General features: G+C 45.2%; 1 protein-coding gene across 5 annotated transcripts in view; it reads right to left on the reverse strand.

The window, feature by feature from the left end:
• Positions 1-26,690, reverse strand: part of GRAMD4 (GRAM domain containing 4) — a 497,316-nt gene that overhangs the window by 96,239 nt on the left and 374,387 nt on the right. For all 5 annotated transcript variants that reach the window (XM_085654072.1, XM_085654070.1, XM_085654073.1 and 2 more), the window contains one exon: positions 15,316-15,407. In XM_085654072.1, coding sequence (XP_085510198.1) covers positions 15,316-15,407 — 92 coding nt within the window. The remainder of the gene's footprint in view (positions 1-15,315; positions 15,408-26,690) is intronic.

Raw genomic sequence — 26,690 nt, forward strand, 5'->3', positions numbered from 1 at the left:
GGTTTCATGTTCTTGCAGGTCTATTTCGTATGAGCTGCCAACCCAAGTTCCTAGGAATGACCCTGTAGTTAATTCTTGTTCTCTCATGTTCATAAGCTAACCAGTTTAAACTCTCAGGAGCCTAACCCATAAACTTTGAGGAACAGGAGAACTGGGTATTGCATAAATTTCCAATTAGAACTGGGTCGGCTTCCGTATCAGACACTGTTACAACATGCTGAAACAGACTTTTACCTCTGACCCGCCACACTTGACTTTGAAATTGAGCAAAGAAATGCAGCCGTCAATCAAGCTGTGGTAGCAATGGCAGAACATTCACTAAAGTTCAAGTAACCGCAGGACCTTCCTTTGGGCAAAAGCTGCAGAATTAAGTAATCTCATACAAAAATAGAAACCTGCTGGTGAATTATTCTGTTTAGGAAATGACCATGGACCAATTGCTGAGTCATAAGGCACTCAAACTATGCAACTTTGTTTATTTTTCAGCAGATGTGCTCACTCTGAATGAAACGTTCAATTAAATTCTCCCTTCCAAATGACACAATCTTCTTCCAGTGTGTGTTGCTCATGGAAAGGAAAGCCACATATTTAATTTCTTCTGACTGGATATATCTGGAGGCTTAGTAAACTGCAGTCATTCGGTAGTCAGTACCTGCCTGGCTGTCAGTAGAATTTGCCTGTGACTCCCTCTTTTGTGCTCAGTCAGTTTTACTGCATCTTTCTGCATCCCAAAACTGCCAGAAAAAATGCTCCCAGAATGTCTACCATTTTAACACGTGCAGCAGGAGACCACAATCCGCATGCATTCAGTTGAGCTATGCTATGTCCAATTCAATGGACAACAATTGAGAATCCTGCTGAAATCCCATTAATGAACCAGAAACATAAGCTTTTATGCCTCAAAGGCGGCACTGAGTTCTAACCAAATGATATCCATCGTGGTCTACTTCTGCCTCAGTGTATCCTCCTTATCCATTAAGAGTGGCCATTTTCTGCTGTTTTATTTGTGGGATTATAGGATTTTCCTTGACTACCTTGTAGGCACTTTAGCTCGAGCTCGATTCTTTCTGTTCTCCATCAGGAGAGTGAGATACAAGCACTGTTGTGTGGGTTACTGGACTCTGGGGTTGGAATTGGAGCATGATTGTTGTGGATAGATTTATAATTAAGTTTAAGTCCCCTCTAGGCTCTATGACCGTTTCCACAATCATGTCTCTTTCAGCAACCTCCTTAGACTTCTAAAACCACTTAAAACATCCTGGCTGCGGCAGTCTTTAGAGGGTGGTGAAGAGTACCACAATGGGGAGCTCTCTTGACTCTGTTTTCTTGAGGCTGCAGTGGAGACATTTGGATTACAGGTGCTCGCAGTAGAGAGAGGAGAGCCCTTGGTGTCTGGATTAAAAGATAAAATGATGTGGTGTATTGATCTACTTCCATGCTTCTCTGTTTCCCATTGCCTACTAATGACAGCAGGAATATTGATAAGATTTGAGGAGAGCTGCATCTTGGACTGTTACAGGGACTGTCAATACTTTGACCCACTAGCACCTTCCGCAGGTGCCCTGCAACATTGTGACCCTGTGCCTGGGAGGTACTCCTGATAAGGGTACTGCAGTCCTCCTAAGCAGGAAGAACTGAGTTCAGTGGAAGGGAGATGGTCTCATATTGGATTGCCACTGGTCTGGAACAAATGCTCCTTATGTTCATCATCTCTTTACGGTTTTCCCATCTGGTAAGTGCTCTTCTCCAGAGTATAAAATTACCATCTGGATAAACAGAGTGGATATACAGTTTGAGTACAGCAACATGAGGAACTAAAACGAGGACTAAAAGTAGTATAAGAAAATGTATGATGAAGGCAAGTAACCCTTCTCACAAGGAACCAGGGTATTAATATTGTAACAAACAATGGTTCCTGCGGCCTATGTATTTAGATACTGGATAGGTAGGAAGCCCAATGGCAAATATTTGTGTGGACAGTGAATGTCAGAAGGAGAATCAGTCATACACTAGATGTGGTTATCAAACAGACAATTTTACTGAGTGATGATATTTTTCACAAAGAAAAAACGTACACATATAGGTGCGCGTTGTCCCAAGCAAAATAGAACCTTACAAAAAAGAAGGGGCGTTAGTGAGTGGTAAAAAGGTTTTTATGTAAAACAAACGTTTCCGTGTCCGTTCTGCTCGGATTCTGCTCTGGATGCGCCGCTCAGCCAAGATGATGTGTCAGTTCTGCTCAGAGATGTGCCGTTCAGCAGAGAAGATGCATCTGTTCCAGTAGCAAGCACCTTAGAGTCACTATGGGTTCAAGAGGTGCAGGTCCAGTCCTCCTCCAGTTCCTTCATAGCAGCAGTACAGCAGAGTGCCGGTGCTTTCAGCAGCATAGCAGTCCTTCTTCCAGGCAGAGTATCCACAGGTCCAGCAGTGTACTGAAGTGTTGGTGTCTGAGGCCACGTTTTTATATCCTGGTGCTTTGGTTCTGAAAGGTGGGAGAAGCTTCTAGACATTGGCGTGGAAGTGCATAGATGCCCTGCCCTCCCTGGATCCAATCTGGCTGATGTGACAATGCAGGGTAGTCAGACCTTTTGTGTGAAGACAGGACACAGTCTATTCAAGTGTAAGTGAGGCTTGTCCCAGCACCTCTCTCCCGTCCTGCCAATGATGGCCCTACCAGTCACACCTAAGCTTCCATTGTGTATGGGTGTCTAGGGGGCATGCACAAAGCTCAACTGGCAACTACGTCCAGTCATGTGGTCAGAGTCAGACTGCAGTCACAAAATGGCTAAGGCAAGAAAGTCACAGCATTCTTAAAGCGGCATTTTCAGAATTGCAATTTAAAATCTTACTTTTTGAGTTTAAATTGGGATTTCTTGACACCAAACATGAACTAGTTATCTCTTTCCATTCGGAAATTACATTTATAAAATTTAATAAAATGTTATCCGATGGGAGAGCTAGGCCTTGAAGTAGTGAAAAATTAATTCAAGAGTTTTTCACTACCAGGAAAAGTAAAACTTATAAGTACATGCTGTAGGAAGCTGGCTCTGTATATACTATATCAAAGTAAGGTATAGTGTGCACAGAGACTAGAGGAACCCCAAAGGTAGGCAGACGTAAAAGTAGATAGCACGTTACTCTCCATTTGTGGTAGTGTGGGCTAGCAGTAAGGCCTTATCAGGGGGTAGTGCTAAGAAAGTATTGTATAACTCAGGCAAGAAATGATTTCACACACTCAAGGACTGACCAATTGGATTGTATAAAAAGATTTTTAGTTATATTTATTTTCTAGAACCAAGCCAGGCCTGGCACAGGTAAGAATAAAAATACTTTGCAAGCATATGCAATTTAAATACGGTTTGAAATGCAATTCATTATTTACAATAGCATTACTTCGTATTTGCAGATAGCCAGAATTACTTTGCAATTATTTATCTTACACAGTCCGGTATCTCTAGATACTAGGCTGGGAAATTTCCTGAGGGAAAGAAAAATGGATAATACGTTCTGCAATAGCATTATTGTTTGCAGGATTACTCACAATACACATTTAGTCTTGAGTGAACAAAACGAGTATTACGGGTTTGTGAGTAGGTTTCGGCCAGATGTGCACTAGAGTCGTAAAACCAGCAGCGCAGAGGCGGCAGGGTACAGAGTGCAGGGACCACTTGTTAGCCAATGGGCTAAGCACAGTCATGGCCACCAGGTTAGGAAACAAAAAGCTACTGGGGTCGAGGTAAGCACTTTAGGGCCCAATGGCCATCAAGAACTACACCACCAGTGGCGCAGAGATGGCCGGGTGTAGGATGCGGTCTTGGCTAAAGCTGCAGAGTCCGTCGGGGATCCCTCTGAGTCGGTCAGTGGCTGATGAGGCGAATAGGGGCTTTTGGAGTCATCGTCCCGTCACCGCAAACATTTGGTGACAGAGTAGGTTGGACGATCGCGGTTGCTCTTTCTGAACCGCTTCAGTTACGAAGCCAGCCAGAGGGTCACCTTCGTTCGCGGTTGAGGGGATCTTCCAGTTGTTAGCTGCAGGTTTGGGAGCTTGCTGAGGTTCAGGGCCCACTGAGATCCAGGCTAGGATGGCTGGGGGGACCTCCTTAAGGTATTGGTTTACTCAAGCTCGAGGCACCGGGAGCAGAGTGTTGGCGACTCACTGACTCAGCCAGAATCCGAATCGGTGGGTTTTGAGCAAATTCGGTGCTCACGGAAGATAAAGCCCTTGTTAGTCATGAAGGCAGGGCAGGTTCTCTGGGTTTTTGAGGACTACTGACAGCAGATACACCGAGGTTCTGCTGGAGGAGTCTGAGGTTGGGAAGAGGACACCAACTGACTTGGCCCCGGTAGGACTGGGGCCAAGTCAGTTGGTGTCCTCTTCTCTCTGCACGGCTGTTCGGTCCTTCTCGGTTCTTCTTTTTGGCTCTGGTCTTTCTTCTGGTTTCTTCTTGTCTGAGGAGGCAAGGTTCACAATTGCCCCTAAATACAACATTTAGGGGCGTTACAGGTAGGTACAGGTTGGGACCAATGGGTCCCTTCTTGGGGCGGGTACACCCCTTATTATGCCACCCTCCGGTGGGAAGGGGTATAAGGCACAATTTGGTTGGGTCGCCCCATCTAACTTTGGTGGGGAATTGGAGTTGTGCTTCACCTCGCATCCACCACTTGAGGGGTAGGGCCAGCAAAGGTGGGCACACCTGCCTTCCTATCTAGGTTTTCCAACAGATTATCCCGCCTGTAGTGGGGGTAAGAACCAGTAAGGGCCAGTTGCGGTTAGCAGCAAATGGCTGGGGTAGCTTACAAAGGCGGCAGGCCTTTGAAGCTTCCCCTTCGTAGACCCTGCCCATCCTGGGGGAGCAGGCTTGGCACCTCGTCCCAGAATGTGCTTTGTTTCAGGACCCCGAGAGAGGTAGGCTCTCGTCACAGGGGTCCAAAAACATGTCTGGTGGCGGCAGCTGGCGAGCAGCTACTCAGCCAGGACACTAATGTTACGTCGTTTTTCAGGGGGCAACTCTAAGTGGCCCTCTGAGTGCATTTTTCATTAAATGGCATCATTGTGGGTTTAATGTGCTGTGAAGTTTGATACCAAACTTACCAGTTTTCAGTAAAGCCATTATGGTGCTGTGGAGTTCGTAATGATATACTCCCAGACGATAGACTCTTTATGGCGTTGCTGAACTTACAATGTCTAAGAACTAAACTGGGGTGGCATGGTGAGCAAAAGGGTGATGGATTTAACCCAGATCTCTTAACTGGGAGTGAATGTATAATTTATTCAGCATTTCGACCATCATTTGTTTGCGTAGCACTTTTCACCCTAAGTGGGATGGGTATGCCCAGACGTGGGTCCCTTGTTCACTGCGCCACTGGATTCAAGCTAGTCTGGCTGATGAGGAGTAATAGCCCGAAACTTGTCCCAAGATGCTTCTTTCCGGTCCAGGGAGGACCTGGCTTGGCATTTCGGGCTGCACTGTTACCATAAGGAACAGGGTCAAGACAGATTTGCATGTGGCTGGATCTAAACTGGGCTGGCATGGTGAGCAAACGAATGATGGATTTAACCCAGATCTCTTCACTGTGGGGTGAATGTATGATTTATTTAGCATTCCATCCATCATTTGTTTGCGTAGCACTAAGAATTGATACTGTAGGGGTACAGGGCTCGTGCACCTGTACCCTCACCACTGCTATAATGCACCCAGGTAGAGGGATGGCTTACCTATGCCAGGGCAGTGGGTTGTAGGCAGGGCACACAGGGATTTGTGCCTTGTCGACTCTTCATTTTGTTCAACACCAAAACACGCAGCTTGCAAATGCAGTTTGTGTGTGTAGAGGGACAGGTCCTCTAACAGTGACACAAAAAGTGTTGCCGCCCTTAAAGGCCTACCCTGGTCACAGTGCCCTTGGTGCCAAGGGTACCTTTTACAAGGGGCTTACATGTGGCCAGAGAGTTGCCAATTGGGTTTTGCATCAGTACAGATTAGGGAAAGAACATAGGCCCTGGGTACCTGTTTGGCAGGAGGCCAGGGCACACTCCAAGTACATCAATATTTAGCCAAAAAGTAGGGGTAACCATGCAAAAAGGGGCACTTTCCCACACATGTTTAAGTTTTTTTCAAATACATTGTATCCTGCCTTCTAGGCTGTCCAGGGCCTGTTCTAGCGGTGACTAACATGTATTAACAAATAAAAGGCATTTTCAATTATAATGCCAATAGCTGAAAAAGTCATGTAAATGTGAGACCTATTGCATTGCAAATGCTTATTTTATGTGGCACACTCGACCCGAAGGTGTCGGAGCGCTTTACATGAGCACCAGTTGCGTTACAGGCGGACACATTCATTTTAGGCACAGGGAAATTAAGTGACTTGCCCAGAATCACAGGATGCTTGAGCTTCCAGCCAGATTCGAACCTGGTGCCCCAGCTTCTAGGTCCGCCGCTCTAGACATTAAGCCACATCCTCTCCCTTCTTTTACCATTACCTGGTTTCTGTACAACTGCCTTTTTATCCTCTGCGTAGTGTGCTGATTGGCCCGTATAACTATAAGGCCACAGTCACGCGTCTGCACCATGACCATGGCCTTAGCCGAATACAGGATTAAATGGTGGGCCATGGCCCAGGGAGGGAGGAAAACTGAAATAGCTGCAGAAGAAAGTCTTTAAAACATACGCTCAGCAACAAAAGCAGTGGAGCACTGCCAACCGTGTCCTAAACAATTCTTGCCTGGAGCACCTAAACCAACCACGAACATGTTGGCGGATGTGGTGTAACGGGCAGAGCTGCCGACTTTGGAAGTGGGGAAGTAGGTACAAGATGTGGCGTGGGCTAAACAGCCTGTGATTCTGGGCAAATCACTTAATCTCCCCTCGCCTACCAAAAAATAATTTATCCTTGTGTAACGTAACTGGTGCTCATATTAAGCAATTCAATACCTAGGTAATGTAAAAATGAACTAAAACTGCAAAAAAGCACTTGCAAAAAACTGCAAAAAAGCACTTGCAAATGATACACTCCTTTCGACGAACTTACTATGTACACTTTACGGTGCCAATCCTAGCTTTACCAAAACGTTCTGCAACCCAGCAGATGTTCAGTTAGAGGGCTCATAACTTTGGCCAATTTTAATTCCAAATCGTAACTCCAGAGTCAGCTCCATGACCTAGACAGGCCAACTGTTCGATAATATTCCGCCGTAAATCTGGTGTAGAGTCAATGGATCACAACCAATAAATAAGACCGGAGCAGTTTTACGCTGCAATGCTGCTGTTATTATTAATTCCCATGACCATGACATTAATTTTGCTTATCAATGAAATACACAAGTGTGGTTACCTGTACAGTGAGCCGTTCGTTCCCTTTGCAGCATGATGCACGTGAGTCTGATTGATTGAGTCAGCGGCCTACCTTGGGCCGCCCGTGGTGGTCCCTGCCTTGGCTACCCCCCATCCGCAGATAAGAGAGGGGAAGGGCGCCATCGCCAAAACTCATGCCGCCCAAAGGGGACTGCCCCCTATCCCCCTTGATGCGCCGCTGGATTGATTAACTGATGTACATGATACCTTGTTTTGTTCAAACAAAAAACGGACAGTCATCACCACAGTTAATTGCATCCGTCCTCCGCATTCGCCTTGGGCCCAAAACAGTGGAGCGGTGCTACCTAGTGGCCCAATAAAGCCATGGCACCCTGCCCGGCGCTCGAACACAGATAGGAGGACAATCCTGCGAGCTGTAACCACCGGCCATACAGCACCCCCTCACAAACACTGTTCATCACGCCTGCAGCTCAGGGACCTTTTCCCACACCTTTTAAGCCTTATGAGATCTCGTGTAGCCCGACCGTAAAGGAGGCAAAGACCACCACAATCGGTCTGTAAAGAAAAGGACGTGGCGGCACATAAGAGAGCACATTGGACACCGTTGATTTAAATGCCCTCTTAGCGAAATGTACAATAATTAGAATAGTATATCAGGTTAGCAATTACCGCAGTGAGTCAACTGTACTGGATAATGAGAGATGTCTGCTGTGCAGTGCCCAGCACCAGGGCGAGATGGTCACGAGTGCACCGTACAGGCAGTTTTTGTTTATATATATATCTATAGTGCAAACTCAAAGCGCTTTACACGGGGACCCTGACGATTACAGTACACAAGGTTGGGTTGATTTCTTTTGGGGTGAGGGTGGGGGTTAAAGCAGATTAAGTGGGTGGCCAAGAATCACGGGATGTTCAGCAGCATTCATCTGTTATTTGAACCCTTTATCACGTCCTGCCCTGAGAACTCCCTCCCCCTCCTCCACCGATGCAGGCAAGACAAAAGAGGAGAAAAAAAACAAGAAAGCTGAGCTTCCTGGCCATGTACTAAGACTGCACCCCCAAAAGTAACAATGTTGGCATTTTCTTCAATTAGGGAAACTAAACAAAAACAAGCATGGTCCCGAAAGTGAAAGAGGACCGTGCTGCAGCCGGAGCATGGGGATCTCTTGTCTTTATGGGGCCATGTGTTTCTAATCAGAAACACATGGCCCCATAAAGATAACAAAGTGCTTTGTGACAGACACAAAGCAGGCAAGCCAGTCCAGGTGGGTCGGCACAAAAAGCGAAAGGGAGGCAACCCAAACACCTAATTTCCAATGTCAGGCCACCGTTTAGCATAAACGGTGACGCCAGCCAATGGAAATAAGGGGCGGGGCTTCAAGCCCTTGTCTCAAACTCCTCATTTACAATAAATCTCGCCGAGCGAGCTACGCATGTGCGCAGCAACGCTAGGCGAGACCTAAAAAGGAAGGTTTGGGACTGGAAAATGGTTTAATTTACCAGGTCAAAATTTCAGTAAAAACTGCACACACAGGCTCTGTAATGGCAGGCATGGGACATATTTAAAGGGCTACTTAAGTGGGTGGCACATTCAGTGCTGCAGGCCCGCTAGTAGCATTTAATTTACAGTTACCTAGGTACATGTAGTACCACTTTATTAGGGACTTATACGGAAATTAAATATGCCAATTGGGTAGAAGCTACTATTACCATGTTTAGAAGAGAGAGCAGATGCACTTTAGCAATGGTTAGCAGTAGTAGTCCTGAGGCCAACAAAAACAAATTCAGCAAAAAGTAGGAGGAGGAAGGCAAAAAGTTGATAAGAAGATCATCCAGAAAGGGCCAGGTCCAACACTCTCCTTGTTTAATGTCCTTTAAATGATGTGTGAAAGTCATAATGCATACCATGTACAGGTATCCATTATAGTAGATGTCTCTTTTTAGTTATAAAGAACTTAATACCATAAGAGCGACTGCCATACATCTCAGAAGAGGAGGAAGAGATGGCCAACTGAACATTCTCTTACATCTTAGATGTAGGAAGGTTCATTACCTTCTCCTGGGATAAGGGCAACCCTTGATGCTAAGTTAGGTGCTTAGGATTGTGCTCTGTGTTTTTCTTGATAAAATCGGACATCTTTTTGTATGCACAAATGTATAGACTGCTAAGGGCTAGCAAACCCTCTGAAGCAAAGGGGAGTGCTCCCAAAAAAACAATACGTATTTAAATGCCTATTTTAGCATATATAGATACTCAACATAGCTCTGTTTGGTACGCCCTAAATGTGTCAGTCATTGTTCATAAGCAATTGGCACATTAAAAGATTCAGGTTAGTATATGTGTTTAACACCCATAAACTCTTAAAAATACTTACACTCACTTGATGTCATCATTGATGTCACCAACCATGTCATGAGTGATGTAATATGAGAGTTCATGAGTGGTGCATTGCAGGGACGCAAGTTATAGCACAGGTAACTATAACTGCTAAATTTCACTGGTTTTATAAGAGTGAAATCTGTGCCCAACGATAACGTCCCTGTAACCTTTGTTTTTTTAAGTGAATTTCTGTTGAGTTTTTTTTAACTAGTTGATGCGTTTGCAGAGTGGTCCAGAAAGGGGAGGGGCCTCCAGACAGCTCTCAGGAATCCAGCTGTGTGGGACTTACTGGAGGTAACAGGAGGACTTATGGGTCCCCAAGGCCCCTCTGCAGCCAAGGGGACTTCATCTGCCAACCAGAAGTATCACAGGAGGCGTGTTTGCAGAATGGTGGAGAAAGGGCCCGTGGCCTCTGACCACCTCTCAGCAATCCCACTGAGTGGGACATACCCTCAGTAGCCAAGGGGACTCCCCCCCCCCCCCCTCTTTGCAGCAGCACCTCTGTGCATCGGGGGGACGGCACCACACGACCCCGCCCTGACGTCGTCCACGTACGCGACGTCAGCGAGGTCATATTAGTCCCTCCCGGGGCACTGATGACAGTTTTCTTCGGAGAAATTTTTCCGCGGCGTAGGTCCTTCCCAAAATGTGAGCAAGAAGGGAAGAATATCTCAACAGACCAAAAAATAGACTGTCATTACCTTGTAGAACTGTGACTGGTATTACCATGTAGAACTGTACCTTCCAACAAGGATAGAGAACAGAAATAACTGCAATGTACTGTAGTAAGGTATCTTCCTTACAGAAAGTACAGCAATGTACTTGAAGAAGGTATCTTCCCTTATAACAATGTGAAACAGAGCTGAAGAGATCGTCAAAGAAGAGGACTATATAGGAGACAAGAGCCTCTAGTTAACGGAGAAGGTGGGCGTGAGGGAAGACAGCATTAGAAAAAGAAGAGGAAGAATCTCCTGATGACAGTGAATGAAAAGGCACCACCTACAGGAAAAAGCCCCTTGAAGGGAGTCAGCCGCATATGGTAATTCAGAGACATGTGCAACAATGTGAGCACCCTTGAAGGAAAACCAATGGCAACTGAAAGGCAAGTGGAGAAGCCCACCTGGCAAAGTTCTCGCAGAGCCGAGAGGATGGGTGGGCATTAAGGAATCTGCGGCTAGACAACATCTCTACCAGATACATCGTTATCGAAGGTAAATAACTCGTCTATCTGATAGAGACATCTGGCCGCAGATTCCTTAACTTAGAATAGATACCATAGCCATACCCCCAGGGGGGTGGTGGGTCTGCGACAGAACAGAAAGTGCTCAAGCACGGAGCCGACAACAGAGTGACGGACAATGGGTAAGGCTGTGGCAGAACAACCAGACAGAAACCCAATTAGCTCGGAAGAGCAAAAGAGAACGAGAGGCAAGGCGTCCCAAAACAAATGCCATAATGCTGCTAAACCACACCTGTATAAGTATGAGATGTAGAAATGGCACCAGCTATATAGCAAACAAAGAGAGAGAGTCCCGAACTAAGGAGGAAGAAGTACCACCCTCAGCGTAATGGTGCACTATGTGGACACCAACGAAAGGTTGGGGGAAAACCTGAAGTGATGCAACCATACCAAAGCCTACTAGGCTAGCCCATGGAAGGATGCTCGGCGAAGTTATCGCCAGGAACCTAAGGGCAAGAGGTAGAAACTGAACAATGTCCAAGGAGGACAGGTGGGAACAAGAAACCCACCCAGGCACCAAAAAGGGGAGAGGGGGCAGGGGCAAAAGAAAGACGCAAAGTGCCCACCCAGTCTCCAAAAAGGGGAGGGGGGCAGGGGAGAGCAGGGCACGCTGATGCGGGCCATCAGTGAAACATGCACAGAGCCGACAGCCACAGAGACAACAAGGTGGCGGAGCTAAAAAAGGGCATAGGACTGCCCAACCAGGCAGTTTGGAGAGTAAGGTGAGAACCAACTCATGAAACACAGTTGTAGGCTGCAGGCCCTAGAATAACTGACATTAGAAGAGCTGTTTCCCAGGTACAGCGGACATAGGATAGGGTGATACCCAATGAGAGGGGCACATTCGAAGGAAGTGGCAGCATAGGCACCCGAGTACCAATAGGCGTATAAATGTAGGAAAGTATCTGAGCTTTGTAGATCACATCCTCCGACTGGGTGTAAAAATGAACCTTTGGCCAGAAAGAGAGATATCGTTCAGTTTCTGCACACCTAGAAGGGAGCAGTGTAAAGCAGTGGAACCACCCAAGGAAGTGGAACGCAAAAGGGACCCTATTGCGGAAGATGCAGGAAAAGCAACTAAGTGCTCCCAAGTGTACTGAAAGACACCCTGTAGCGTAGACAAAGGGAAATCCCAAGTGCAACCTGAAAAAGCTCCCTGATTCATGGAGATATAGGACCAGACTTGGTAGCAGCGAAGAGAGGAAGAGATGTCGGAAGAAGAGTACCCAAGGTTGTCTGTCTGTCTGTGTGTATATACACATATATCAAAGAAGGGTTAACGAGCCGCGACCATGCAACATGGGTGTTATAGGAGCACACCTAGTGCATTAATGGCAAGTGGTATCCGCATTCTAAGTGTGAAAAACACCATGAAAATCTCCCAAGGAGGGGAACGACGCATATAAGCAAGACGACCCATGACGTGTAGACGATTGCACCAAGTCACAATATCGAACACCTTACAATGGCAAGATAAGAGCACAAGGGGACGCATAGAGCCCAAAGGATCTCTAGGCCCACATAACAAAGTAAAGCTATATAATAGCATACAAGTACCCCACTTGGAGTATGGACACCCCAAACAATGGGGAACATCTCTTAGGGCAAAGCACAGTCAGAGGCCAGACAACAACCAGTGGAACACTGCCACAGTAAGCCTACTGCCAGCTCAAAATGCATAAGGCATCGAAAGAATGCTAAATGAAATATAGGCTTAAGGCGGAGGGCGAAAGCCCGCAAGGAATGCCGAACAGCCAATTTGGCATGGGCATCAAACAATAAAACCCCATCAAAGGGTAGATCAACAAGTCGTTCCTGGATATTCCCTGGGAAGACGCTATCCCGCAACCAACCATGGCGCCTCAAGGCAAGTGAACCAGCCATAGCTCGGCCTAAGGAATCGGCAGTATCCAAGGCCGAGCGGATCGTGAATTCAGCAAGGTCACGGCCATCACGAAGAAGATGGAGGTCAACACGAGCACCTTCAGAGGTGTCGGAATAAAAGAGACTCTACAGAGTCCCACAATGCAGAGGTAGCCTGAGCCAAGACACACACTGTATTTAGTGAGCGAAGGGCAGCACTAGCGGAGGTGAAGATGTTACGACCCCAAGACTCAAGCCATCTGGACACCCTGGAGGGAGGAAGCATTAACTGGGGCAAGGAACGGAAGGCAGTTTGCAAAACAAATGTCTGCACATCTGGGTGAACAAATAAGCAAACTGGATCATGTGGAGCAGGCTGGTGGGGGTGCAAGACAGAACGAGTCACCGGATCACCGGAAGCCGGCCGAGCCCAGGTGCCCAAAAGGGCGTCAAAGAGAAGCTTCAAAGGGCAGAAGCGGCTCCACATTCCCCGACTCATGGTGAAGGACACCAAGCAGAGGGTCCACAGGCAAGGGGACCGAAGGGGGTTGCATGTTCAGAACACGAGTGGCTAAGGAGACTACTCCAAGAAATGCCGCACCGTCCTCGGTAGCCCTCCGAGGAGGGGACAGCAACTCAACTGTAGGTGAGGGCTGTAAACTGAGTCTGCCAAAACACTGAGGGTGCGACCAATGCCCAAAGGAAGGAAGCCCCATTGATGAAGGGGGGTCCTGATGGGGCTCCTGAGGAGGCGAGGATCCTGCCGGGTCCACAAATTCTAAGGGGGGCACAGGCAAGGATAGATCCGGCATCACCAAATGTGAAGGCGACACCAAACTTTCCCCATAAGCTTCTGGAGAAGAGTCTACGACGCGGCACCAAAATGACTTCGATCGGCGCGGACCCTGCCTCATCTGGCGCTGACTCGACTCCATCAGGCGCCGATTCCACGTCCACCACGACAAGCCACGCTTCCAAAGAAGGGGATGGCGTCAAAGCCGGGGAGGCAAGCCTCTGGCGCCGACTCAGTCTCAACCACAACAGGCTCCGACTCCAAAGTAGGAAGTGGAGTCGGAGCCTGGGAGGTGAGTTTTCAGCGCCGGAACGGCAAGGCTTTGAGCACCAGCAGCCACCTGCGATGCCACAGGGAGCCCCGCAGGACTATGCGGCGTGGCAGGGGTGCTATGGGTCGTAGAGGGGGACCCCGCAGGGCCGCACAATGATGACAAGAGTGTTCTGCGCCGGATCGGTGCCGACCTCTGCTCCGGGCAGGCGGCTGCCTGTCCGGTGGGCCGAGGTGTGCCCTAAGCAAGGCTTTGAGCACCAGTAACAACCTGCCAGGGAGCCCAACGGGACTATGCGGCACAGCATGGGTGCTATGGGTCATAGAGGGGGACTCTGCCGGGCCGCACCCTGACTACACCACATCTCCTTCGTCCCTGGGGGGCAAAGGCTTAATTGGCGCCGGCGGCAAACCCACTGGCGAGTCGGTCAGGGAGCCGGCAAGTAGCAGAGGCCCCGAAGACGCCCCAGGGACAGGAGTGGATCCAAGGGAGGTCTGCAGAACCGCTGCATAGGCCTCCATTTGGGTCCTTGTCACCCCCGCGTCCGGATAGGGGATGGGTGACTTCCGGGGGCGCACGTCCGGAGAGCTCCGGGAACTAGCGACCCCGACAACAGGCGGAAGTGAGGCCGTGGACATGCGCCTGTGACATACCCAGAAGGGGTGAACAACGTAACCAGTGCTTAACATGTACAATAATAAGTGCCAGGGCTCTGGCCAGAAGACCACTGCTTCTTGCCTCAGTCATCGCTGCCAAAACAACTACAAACCATTTCTCTCACCTGCAATTGTGGCAGTTCCGATGATTACAGGTCCCCAAAGCTAAAGGGGATGGCTGGGGAGGCACGTATTAGCAATTTTTTATGTATATTATATTCCTAAACAAACGTTCTGCTCATCTCTAAATTAGATGAACACCACCATCATATGGTAAACCGTCCCAAGTGCAGTGTTGACAATTAAGTGCCGGTGCTGAGCACTGGAAAACACTGGCTAAAATGAAGCGCTGTATTTAACAGACTCCAGCAAGCTTGTACAGTAAATCATATGTTGATGTGCAACTGGTATTATTAGTTCACAAGAATGACATGCCAAAATTAGTCAAGGGGTTCTCTTTGAGGAGCCGTCAGCTCGCTGAAAAATATTAACCACAGTCTACATATAGGGTCTGATCTTCTCACACAATAACCGTTAGTTGGTAGTGGACAGTATGTAGTGATATAAAAAGTCAGGCGCAAGATAATCACATTAATCCAGAGAGTTGCTGGAAAATGTTACAAGGGTATGCCGGAAGTTCACTTGTTTCACCGAGTACTCACATTTATTTTTCCAGCGACTTACCTGTGCGCCTCAAACATTAACGGATGTTCCAAGTGAAAAGATATCAACGACTGTAAGAACATAACACTCAGAATTTTTCAACAAAGCCAAGCATTAAAAATAATCAATACATTACCTGGCTATGAGGTAATTAAGAGATAACCTCACAATTGCTAAAAATATGAACATAGGTATGGCCCAGCCATGCCAAACAGCATTCATGTAAATCTGCAATTAAAAGAGAAAAAATGGTTAAAATGTCTCCTTCCAAACGGGATTATATAAATGTGCCCAGGTTATTTACTTTCAAGAATTACTGCTGGTACGCAAGTCCTACACTTAAACCCACTTGTTTTTTTATATGAAAATATAACCAAGCTCAAGCTTGGTCTTATTTTTCTCTTGTATTCATACATTCGATTGAGAAAAGCAGAGAGCTGAAATGAATATTCTTGGAAAAAAATCTTACTCTTCGACACTAATGCAGGTCCTCTGAATGGCCGCAAAGAGGGTAACATTACATGTGCCATCACTTGCAGAATGCAAAGTTGGTGGGATTCAAAAGGAAATACTAGCTCGACCTTCGGAGACACTCACATAGAAACAGTTGAGCAGTAAATAGCTAGAGGCTGACCAGAGTATAATTAATCTATAAATGTTTTGCTTTTGCTGCACTTCACTTTAATCCTCTACAAGGGGTAGACTCCTATATTTTTGCCTGGTTCACCTTGTCTTTCTGTAAAGCGATACTATGTCAACCTTTGTAGAAGTTATATTTTTAAGTGCTGTGTGCCTTGATATGCATTAAACCTTTGGCTCTACATGCGAAGGGGGTGGGGGGGGGGGAAATCTATTCGGATATATCAGAAATATTACATTTGAATGGGTTCCTGGAATATATGTCCACACCTCTGTTGATGCAGTGTTACTCTCAACAGCAAATGGGGGATAATCTAATTTTCTTTTGTGCTTTGTGTGCATTTGTACTAGGCAAAGTTTAGGCACTGGATCCTAGCAAAAGTCCACTCCTGAAGTAAAAGTGGTTATATCTTGCTTAAATCACATTGTAAGACAGGATAAAATACATTTATTTTCCTTTAGTTCAGGTATGGGATTGCAATTCTAGGTCTGAATTAAATATAATGTTCTGCAGGTTACAAAATTCCACTGGAAAAGTTCTTATTGGAATTTCTCATTTGCCTATACCGATGAGTCTTCGCTGAATTACCAAGTATTAGCTAATCTCTGGACTCTAATTTTTCTTCCCTATGGGCTGGTTCCCAAAGTGCTGAGAGCCTTACAGAATCCCCAGACACTACAGAAACCTTGACCTACAGCATTGACTTTGTCCATACAGAGACCAAAGCAAAAAGGTTTGGACTGGCTCCATCTTTCGAGACCCAGCGTTACCTGAAGTCAAAGTGCCGCTGAAAGCCTTAGCTATTAGAGTGGTTATATTTTCTGTTTAGTGTTGGACTCATTAACAGCAAGAGTCTGTTTGTCCACTTTCATTTCATTGGGAATGCTTGAATATTTTCAATGTATTTACTTAATATACCTTTCCTTTGTTAAAAACAAAACCTGCATGGGAGGTTTAATTTCTTAATCTGTTAATCTCTTAATGAGGTGGGAAAACTGCTCTCATAGGTGAGACAATGGCTTATTCCTGGCAACAGGATAGTTTAGTGTGAAGAGTTTGATACACACCAGCTCAGGAAGGGCCGCTGGGGAGGTTCTGGGAACTTCATTAACTTGAAAGGGACAGAGGTGAAGCCTGCTCATTCATACTTTAGTGTAAGGGGAGACCTGAGGAAGGGGGTGCCTTTGTTCTTTAGGACCATGGTAGCCAGTTTGGCACCTGCCCAGTGGAGAGGGAACTGGTCCCAGAACCATTTTGATTTAGCAGAGAGGAATATTCATTACCATAGACATGCCCCTGTTGACTTATAGGCTCCCTACAAAGGCAGAAGGCCTCTGCTGTCTTGGATTTCACTTAGAATGTTGGATTGTTTTCAGTAAGGCAAATCGAATTTGCTGCAGAAGTGGGAAGGCTTACTCTCTGGAACTTTTTTCACACTGGCTAGGGTGCTTCCAGGGGTCACCCCAACCCACTGGCTAATGAAACCTACACAACTGGTACCTCACCCCCAGTTCCTCAGAACACTTTCTGAACATGTGGAATAACAGAAGATGTACTGCACCTACTGCTTGAGACCTGTGAGGAGACTTGAAGGGCTGGACCTGCTCCAACTTGTGTCCAAGACAAAGAACTAACCAAGCAGGGCCGGACTGGCATTAGCGGGCACCGGGCATTCCCCCTGTGGGCCGCAAGGGTGGGGGCCGGTTTTGGGCCCCCGAGGGGCCGTTTCTGTTATAGTGCGGTTTTTTCAGCATAGCTGCAAAATCGGCCCCTATAACAAAATAGGTCGAAACTGGCCCTGGCAAAGTACTCGGCCATGCCCCCCAACCCCCAGGGGGCCGGCCGAGCACTTTGCCAGGGCTGGTTTTGGTTCCCAGTCTGGCCCCGACTCAAAGGGTAGGTTGCCTGGCTTCCTATGGGCCTAGAGGAACACAACAAGCTGCGAGAGGCTTTTATTCTGAAGTTCCCATCTGATAAATTGCAATTGGCAAGCTTGTGGCCTCACATTTAATGGCGGCTAGAGGGCCTCTGCTGGAGTAAAGTCTTACCCCCTAAGTACAAGCCTCTGAGGTGTTCGGACCCTTGGCAATGTCCAGCTGGGCTTCTTCAAGCTCTGAAATGTTGGGAATTGGAAAAAACAAAAACTTTATTTGGACTTCCATACATCGGGAGGACCAGGACCAATCATCCAAGTCAATCCAACCAAGGTTTTACCTCGGCGATTTAAGATTTCAAGTAGATCCTGCACTGACATTTTTGCAGCTCAAAAGGGTGCCTTGTCGTTGGAGGATTCTAAACTCCCCCCAAAAAACTATGTTTGAACAAAGAAATCTTGGCCAGGCGAAGGTGTGAAAAAAAAATCTAGCTAAAGAGAATTCTCCAAGAACAAAATGTGAACAATTACCTCTCTGAGCCAAACTAATGTGCCTCACACAACGGCTAACCAGCTTTGAGAGACTAAGTCATAAGGTAAAAGCTTTGACCGGGACAAGCCTGCTTGGCATATTTGATCTATACTCAACTGTGGTTGACATGAAATTGGGCCTAGACCCTGGTCACACACTAACAGTATCTTCAATTGCTGCCTACATTTTTCTTGCCACTTTTTCAAGATTTAAGATCTGTGGTTCCCATAATTGGATTTTTGCAATTTTAGTGCCATTTTGTTTAATAAACATTCCTCGATTTTTATAAACTGGAGTCGGATTTTATTGTGTTGTGTTTGACATTAACTGTTTTGGTACTTCTGAATGCTTACACATTTTCACTAAATTAAGATTAAATGCTCGGTGCCATAGCTATTTGGGGTTATGCTTGGGTTTACATTATTGAAATTTTTGCCTAGACCTAACAGCTTATTAACTGTATTACTGGTGGTGGACTAATATCCACCAAATTAATAATTCACTTTCTTAAAAACGTTATTTATCATCAGCCTTATGTGCAAATGAGCCCATGCAAATATAAAAGCACAGGCCCCATGCTGCTTTGGACCCTCAATCATATGCTCACTTCTAAATTGTATTTTTGCAATGGCCTGCTCAACATCTTTAGCAAAGAAGGGGTCCCCTGCATACAAATGGCTTGCCAAGAGCAAAAAAGAACATATGCAGTTTTGCAAAATTCGTAGACAAGAAATTATACAATACGCGTGGCTCGATCTTCAAGTCCTCCCTAACACATATTTGTTGTTTAATTTCCTTGGTTATTATTGAATTTTCATCCTGAGTTATACACGAAATATATCAATGTACACAGTGAGAGGATTTTACCTTCCATATATTTACATCAAATTGTCTTACTGTATGTATTGGAGACATTAACTCCTGTATGAACAAGTGTAAAGGACATCTCTGTACTGCTGCCGATGTAGGACATGTTTAACCCTTTTAACATGGTTTAATAAAATATTTTTGGGTTATCTTGAGTTCACCACATTTTTGGTATATGGTCAATTTTTGTTTAATTTTCACTGTCAGTCAGTCAAAGATCTTTATTCGGTTAAATTAGCCATAAAAGAGCAGTAAAAAACATTTGAATTACATTAATACATAGCAAAATTCATCTTTGACAAAATCAAAACACAGGAATAATTTTTTTCCAATGTAACGAAGCCGAACTGCAGAGGAAATAAACCTACAAATCATTAAACAAATGAAATCCTTTAGGAGAAGTAAATGGCGTAGCGCAGGTTGGCACTTTCTAATATTTAAAATCTTAATAATGGTTTTAAAAAGGTACGTCTCGTGCCAGAATAAAATTTACAAAAAAACATGAAATGTAAAGTGCTCTGTGCAGAAAGTGAATCACATGGACACATTTCTAGCTTAGTATCACAGTATACATCACATGGATACGACACCAGGAGATGAGCAATACCCATCCTAAATCTAATCAGGTAAAACATCTTGGCCCGATTAAAATAGGAGAGATAAGGTTCGATTTTTGGGGAGCTAACTAATAGTGAGTGCTCTACAACCCTTTTTTTTTTGCTTTCTCTTTACTATCTCTTACTTGCTTCCAGTAAAATAGAAAATCATTTTTCAGATTATTTTTTGAGATTGCAGAAGTATCACCCGGTGTGCTGAAACAGTCCTCCAAACCCAGCTTCCCTAGTTGTTCATGTATATAAGATAACCAGGGGATTTTTTTTTTTTACAGAGTCTAGTTTCAAACAATCTAAAATTATATCACGGTTCAGGACTGGTTTCTCCTTAGTCCATATGTTTTGCCAGAGCTTCAGAGGAGCTAATTGAGCATAAAAAGTCAACGGTGTTTCACCTAGTTCGTTGTGACACATAGTGGCTGGAGTGCTTTTCGGTAATGTCAATATGCGTTTTAACATCATATTTTCCGCTCTCTGAAGCCCCAAAGTTTTTGTAAAGCCCCATACTCCAGCACCATACAAAGCAACAGAACATGTCCATGCTTTGTAAATGTCTATTATGGCTTTGATTGGGTGAGAGCCTAATTTGTTTGTGAATCTGAAGATGGCCGCAGCGTTTCTATTAAAGCTTCCAATTCTTGCATCTACTAGATGTGTCCATGCATTTTTTTCATTAAAAAGTATGCCTAAATAAGAAAAATATGATACCCGGAACAGCGTTTCATTATTTATATAAAAAGTTTTTGTTGGAGATTTACCTATTACCATTGCATGTTATTTTGCAACATTGGTTTTTAGGCCGAGGTCACTCAAAATCGTTAAAACCAGTTAAAAGCCTTTGTAATCCCACCCCAGTTCTCGACATTAAAACACAATCATCAGCGTATAGTAGGGCCGGTAAAGACCTGGTACCTACTATTGGTGCATCTTTGTTACCAGTTCTGATGTTACTTTCTAGGTCGTTTATATACAAGCAGAATAAAAATGGAGCAAGTACGCATCCCTGGCGAACCCCACAATCCATCTTTATTGGAAGGGTAAGCTCGCCAGCTGCTCCATAACGTACTCTCCCTGTGACTCTGTGGTGCATTGCTGCCAAGTAATGGATGATAGATGGGTCAATGCCCATGAGCAGCATTTTCTCCCACAGTCTCCCCCTCTGCACCCAGTTAAAGGCAGAAGTTAGGTCCATAAACCCAAGGTATAAGGTCTCTGGCTTCGCCATGGTATATTTGCCGATGACTAGGTGCAGATTGAGACACTGTTCCACTGTGCCCAGACCTTTTCTAAATCCATACTGAATATTGGAAAATTTCCCATTTTCTGCCATCCAGACCTCCAATCTCTCCAATATTATTCGACCCATAATTTTACAAGAACAATCAATTAGGGAGATTGGTCGATAGCATTTGGGGTCTGACCTGTCACCCTTTTTATATATGGGCACTATTATTACCGATCTCCAGGAATCTGGTGGGCCCAGGGCCGCGTAGCAGCCTAGTATATTTGTTAACACGGGTAGCCACAAGGTTGTATCTGCTAAAAATAAATCCGCAGGTACCCCATCAGGCCCAGGAGCCTTATTCTTTACAGTCTGGCTAAGCGCCCTATCTACCTCATCTAGGGTCGGGGGTTGCAGGGGAGATACCTCATATTGAGTATCAATGCCCCTAGATGATTCGGTACTATTACCATGGAGATCAGTAAAATGTTTCACCCAAGTTTGCGACATAATAGCTACATCAATGTTACTATTTTGTGTATCACGGAAATATTCCTCATTCACTGTCTGCCAGAAAAGTCTGGAATCTTTGCACTGACGCCTGATGTAATTTACCCCAAGCATCTTTCCTGATCTCCATCTTACAGTGCTCCAGAGCACGCCTATAATATATACGGGCCTGCCTAACTGCCTCCTTATCGCGATGTATGATTTTTAAGATTTTGATAAATTTGTTATGCTGATATGAACATTCTCTATTAAACCACCTTTTGTTTTTTTGTTTCCCATCACGCTGGCTCTAGGTTAAAAGTTCCTTGATTGTCTCACTTATTACCTTGTATGATTTAATCATAACTGGGATATTTAATTTAACTTCCAGACACTCCAGAACTTGCTCAAGGTTACGCTTTATTATCTCCTCCAGAACGAGGTCTGGGTTAATAGTGGACCATTTCCTTATTAGCCCCTTATTTTTTGTATGAGACAAAGGTGGTGCTCTTTCTGGAGTGGTTAGCTCATAGGTTGGGACCATCAGGTCCAATATTAATGGGTAGTGATCACTAAAATATACTTTAGGTATCTTAAATATAATTATTTGAGAATTAAAATGATCAGACAAAATAATAAAATCAGAGTGCCTTGGCCTTTACCCACATATGTTACCACATTGTTTTTTGTCAATTCTATACAATCTAAAGTTAAAAATAGTGAAAATTTCACCAACAAAGAGTGAAAAATGTTCCCACATGGACTAAGTTCAAAATGATAGCGCGCCCCCCCCCCCCCCCTCAATTTCCCTGGGCAAATGATGACAAGCCCCAAATTTGGACAGAGAGCATAGTTTACAATTAAACTCACCCCCCCCCCCCCACATAGTACTACAAAATCAATTTTTATCTCCTCTATATGCTTTGTCAATGCAGTTTCCAGTTCCTGTGCAATAGTAATATTTGTATTTATAAAGTTAGGATTAAAATTAACGACCACAAACATCAAGTGTTTCTCAAACAAAATGTTAACAATCTGAAAATGTGGAGACTAATTTAATTTCCCTTATGCTACCATTTAATGTTGTTCAAATTAAAGTTAATAGACCTCCTTTATTGTGTCCACCTATAGAAACTCTGGCTGGTGTATGTATGGAGTAAAAACCATTTATGTGAGCTACATCATAACACCAGGTTTCCTGTAAGCAGACAATATTATATTTCATAACAAAATCTAACCATTCTTTAATTTCCAGTTTGCTTTGCAGGCCTGCTATATTCCAATACAAACTGCCATTTGCGATAGTACTAGTCTGGACGTGGTGGTCATTCTCTAAACAACAAATGGCTGGATTACCCAAGACATCACTCACTTCCGTCAACTTTTCTAGTGACGTAATGAGATTCTGCGCTTCGGCCAGAAATATGTCAGAGCGTGTTGACAATAACTCCATGTCATCCTCAGGGGTAGTATGAACAAGATCAGTTTCTATCCGATCCACCGTGCCATCCGAGATCTGATAATGGGTTTCACCTATAAATTTTGTTCCAATATTAGTACTGATATTGTAAGTACTGGAGTACATATTGGCCCTTGATAGCCAGCTCCATCTATTAGTGCTGGAAAAATATCAGTTCCAGTCTTCATCCGGGGTTGGTAATTTAGTCATTCCACCTGGTCTAAAGGTGAAAAATAATTGAATGTTGGAATAGAGAACAGGGGAGGCCTTTTAATCTGTGAGCACACACGGCCAGTGCCAGTATTAGACAGTGGTTTATAAAACTATCCTAATGGTACAGCTTCAATAGGGCCGCCCGCACTTTCGCTCCAAACAAGCCTATCCATAAGCAAATGTACCAAACTCCGATCCCTTAAATTCACCACAATACAATCTCCTACTTCAGTTTTTGTGTGTGAACCTAACCAGGACACACGTTCAACATTATTGATGTTATCATGTAATGTATCACAACCGGACCAGTCCAAGGACTTTACCAACCAGTGCACTGTTTTGTTTTTGAGTTGTTTCCGGTCTTCTTCTTTACCGAGGGGCAAGCATGGAAAATTTTTTAGAACAATAACATAGGGAGTTGCTTCTGGAGGTAAATGGAGTGTTCTCAAATGGCTTTTCCTTGTATCAGCTGAGAATGAATCAATATTCCTACCATTACGACGAGACTCTCCATTTCCCGAAGTGGCTTTGGAAGGACCTGGCATACTCTATCTGATTGGATTAACTGTGGGTTTGAGGGTTGCATTGGTGTCTCAATATTATGGGTGTCACCACACACAGGAATCGATATCAAGGGGGGGTAGAAAGGATGAGGAAGCCCGGTTTGTGTCCAAGTTTATATTTGGCGAGGGTTTAGTCGTATTAGTTAAACCCCTGGGGCAGAGGTTGCCTTTGAAATACTGGACCCAATTAATATTTTTAAAGAAACATCAATACTATTTAAAACCACTGCCAGAGGGTCAATTAATGACTTAATTATAGCTTCCACTTAACGTATTAGATTTGTAGTTAATACACTCTCTCCCAGAGGCTCAGTGTTCATAGTATCCGTGGCAACAGCCGGTACAAGGGCTTTTATTTTGTTTTCTTGCGTGTCGCCATAAGTAAGGTCTCTTTTTTGGTTTTCCACAGGCCTTGGGTTTTTTACATGGTGGAGGGCAAAGAGTGTCAATGATTCCCCCTTCCTGAATAATGACAGAACTGCCTTCATCTCTGCTTACACCCAAGCTAACCGGAACAATGTCCTCCATGTTGTCTTTATGCTCGTGGGTAGTCACGGACAAGTTACTATTTTGAAGGGCTCTGTGTTTCCCCCAATCTTTCCTCCACCGACTATCTCGCTCGTTATTCCCCCATTGCTGTTGTTAGAAAGTTAGTAATTGATTATGGTAATGGTCTAGCTTTAGCAGTAGGCATGGGTGTTTTTTGTTTTCCCATCCTCTTACCTTTGTGTGTTGCCTTCCTCCTTGCTCTAAGAATGGCAAAGATCTTGTTGTAGTAAACCTGGCAAAGATCTTTTTCTAAGCACTCCTCTGTCCGTTGCTAAAACCAAAAGACCTGGCCTCGCCTCAGCCCCTCCTCTCCTCCAGGCAGGGGTTGTGGTAAAGCACTGGTGCTTCCAGGTGCTTCCAGGGCCAGGAACCGGCAAAAGTGTTGAGTGCTGTCTCCCGCGCTGCGGGACTGGCGTTGGCCTATTCAGGTGTCCTCAGCCCCTCCTCTCCTCCAGGCATGGATCGTGTTAAAGTGCTGGTGCTTCCAGGGCCAGGGACCAGCAAAAGTGGCGAGTGCTGCAAATCTGTAGGTGTTCAGTAACTTTTATACGTGGATCACATATAAAGGCTCTCAAAGTGTCTCTGGCAACAGGTTTGCTCGCTCATTGGTGCTTAAAAATCTGCCAAACAGCCACTCAAGAAGTATAGAGCCAAACAAATATCAGCATATTCCAAGCAGTTTCCAGTCCTTTTTATCCGTTATGGGCATTTAAAAGTTGATCCAAACAGTGCTGCTGCTCAGGGCTGCTTAGGGCTGCTCAGAAGACCAAACGGGCGTGCCATTGCTAGTGCTGCCCGGGTTCCATGCAACTCCAGTACCCAGTCTCCAGTTTAAATCTCCCGGTCTCACTCTGGCATGCTTCGGTTATTCGCGGAGCTCAGCATCTGTTGTGCGGCAGATTATAGGTCTCCCCTCAGGCTCCAGACTGTGCTGCCTGTTTGGCCGCGGTGCAAGAGTCTCCCTTCCTTTCCGCACGTACTTCAAGTCCGGGCGTCACGCCGGCCTGGTAGGGATCTGTGAGCCGCTCCGGCCCAGGCCTGCGACTCCGCACTGATAGTGCCGCGATCACCTTCCTTCAGCCCGCACACACTGGAGGCTGGCACTCTGCTACCAGAGATACCGGGGTCCGCCACAATCTTCCACAACGCTGCCGCGCTTTTGCCAGGACACTCCGGTCGAGCCATTGACTCAATTTCGCAGGGCTACAGGGACATCGCCATCTATAGTTTTCACTGTATTTTTGTCATGCAAATTATATGCCCGCATTTTTTATTGTATAGTTTCTTTTCTAAGAATTTCTCAAAACTGCTCAACCTCTTCTTTAGCAAGTAAACCTGTGCGTGCAGTGTACCAAATCATGGTCCCTTGATAATCACAAATGCAAAAACAACAGTTGATGGACAGAATGTAGAACAATGTCATACATTCACCCCAGTACAGAGATCTGGGCCTAAATCCATCGTTTTTTTGCTCACCATGCCATTCCAGTTTCAACCCAGCCATATGCAAATCAGTCTTGAATTGTGTGTCTTTTGCTTTCTCGCCCTAAGTGCGCCGGGTATGCCCAGACCCAGGCTCACTGTGCCACTGTAATCAAGCTATCCTGGCTGAACTGGTCCTAAGATGCTTGTTTCCGGTCCAGGGAGGACCTGGCTTGGCAGTTCGGGCTGGACTGTTCCTATGAGGCACAGGGTCAAGACTGATTTGCATATGGCCAGGTCTAAACTGGGATGGCATGGTGAGCAAAAGAATGATTAATTTAACCCAGATCACTTGACTGGGGGGTGAATGTTTTGATTTGTTCAGCATTCCGTCCATTAATTGTGTTTCTTTTGCCCTTGATAATCACACACTGTGACAGTTTCATTCTGCTTGGGGTAAGATCAAGAACCCAAGTCTGTGAAATGTCCTGTAAACAAGCTGAGCCTCTCTGTGTGATATGCAGCCAAAACTTGGTTGAGGCAAAACCCTATGTATTAACAGAGCAAAATAACCTCTCGTCATAATTCCAGCGCCTATATAGAAACGCTTTAAACACATTTACACAGCTGAAACTGAAGGATAAAGAACTGATAGTAGTCCACTTCGATTGGTACCCAGAGAAATTTATGACAAACATCTAAAACATAAACATGGCAATAAGTGCCCATCAGACATAATGACAAATAAATGTCCCATTTTGAGATCAGTGATATTATTCTTGATAAGGTCCCATTTTATATTTTGATTTGCACATCTCGTATATACTTTAGGAGATTCACTTGTCCTTTCCATGGTTTGCCTGCTATTTAGAACAGGTTATTGCCAGAGATTATTCAGAATTCCATATTGCTTTCCGGTCTAGCAGGTAGGGCATATGTCAGAATAGGTTTCCATGCTAGGAGGTCAAGTTGACAACGCGGCATTAATAAAACTTCAAGATTTCTCCCTTCTTCACAGAGGTGTTAACCTTGATGTCAGCCAGGATTCCAGGACCTTGGGAGGCGCCT

This window comes from Triturus cristatus, chromosome 4_1 (genome assembly GCF_964204655.1).
Source record: "Triturus cristatus chromosome 4_1, aTriCri1.1, whole genome shotgun sequence".
Classification (NCBI taxonomy): domain Eukaryota; kingdom Metazoa; phylum Chordata; class Amphibia; order Caudata; family Salamandridae; genus Triturus; species Triturus cristatus.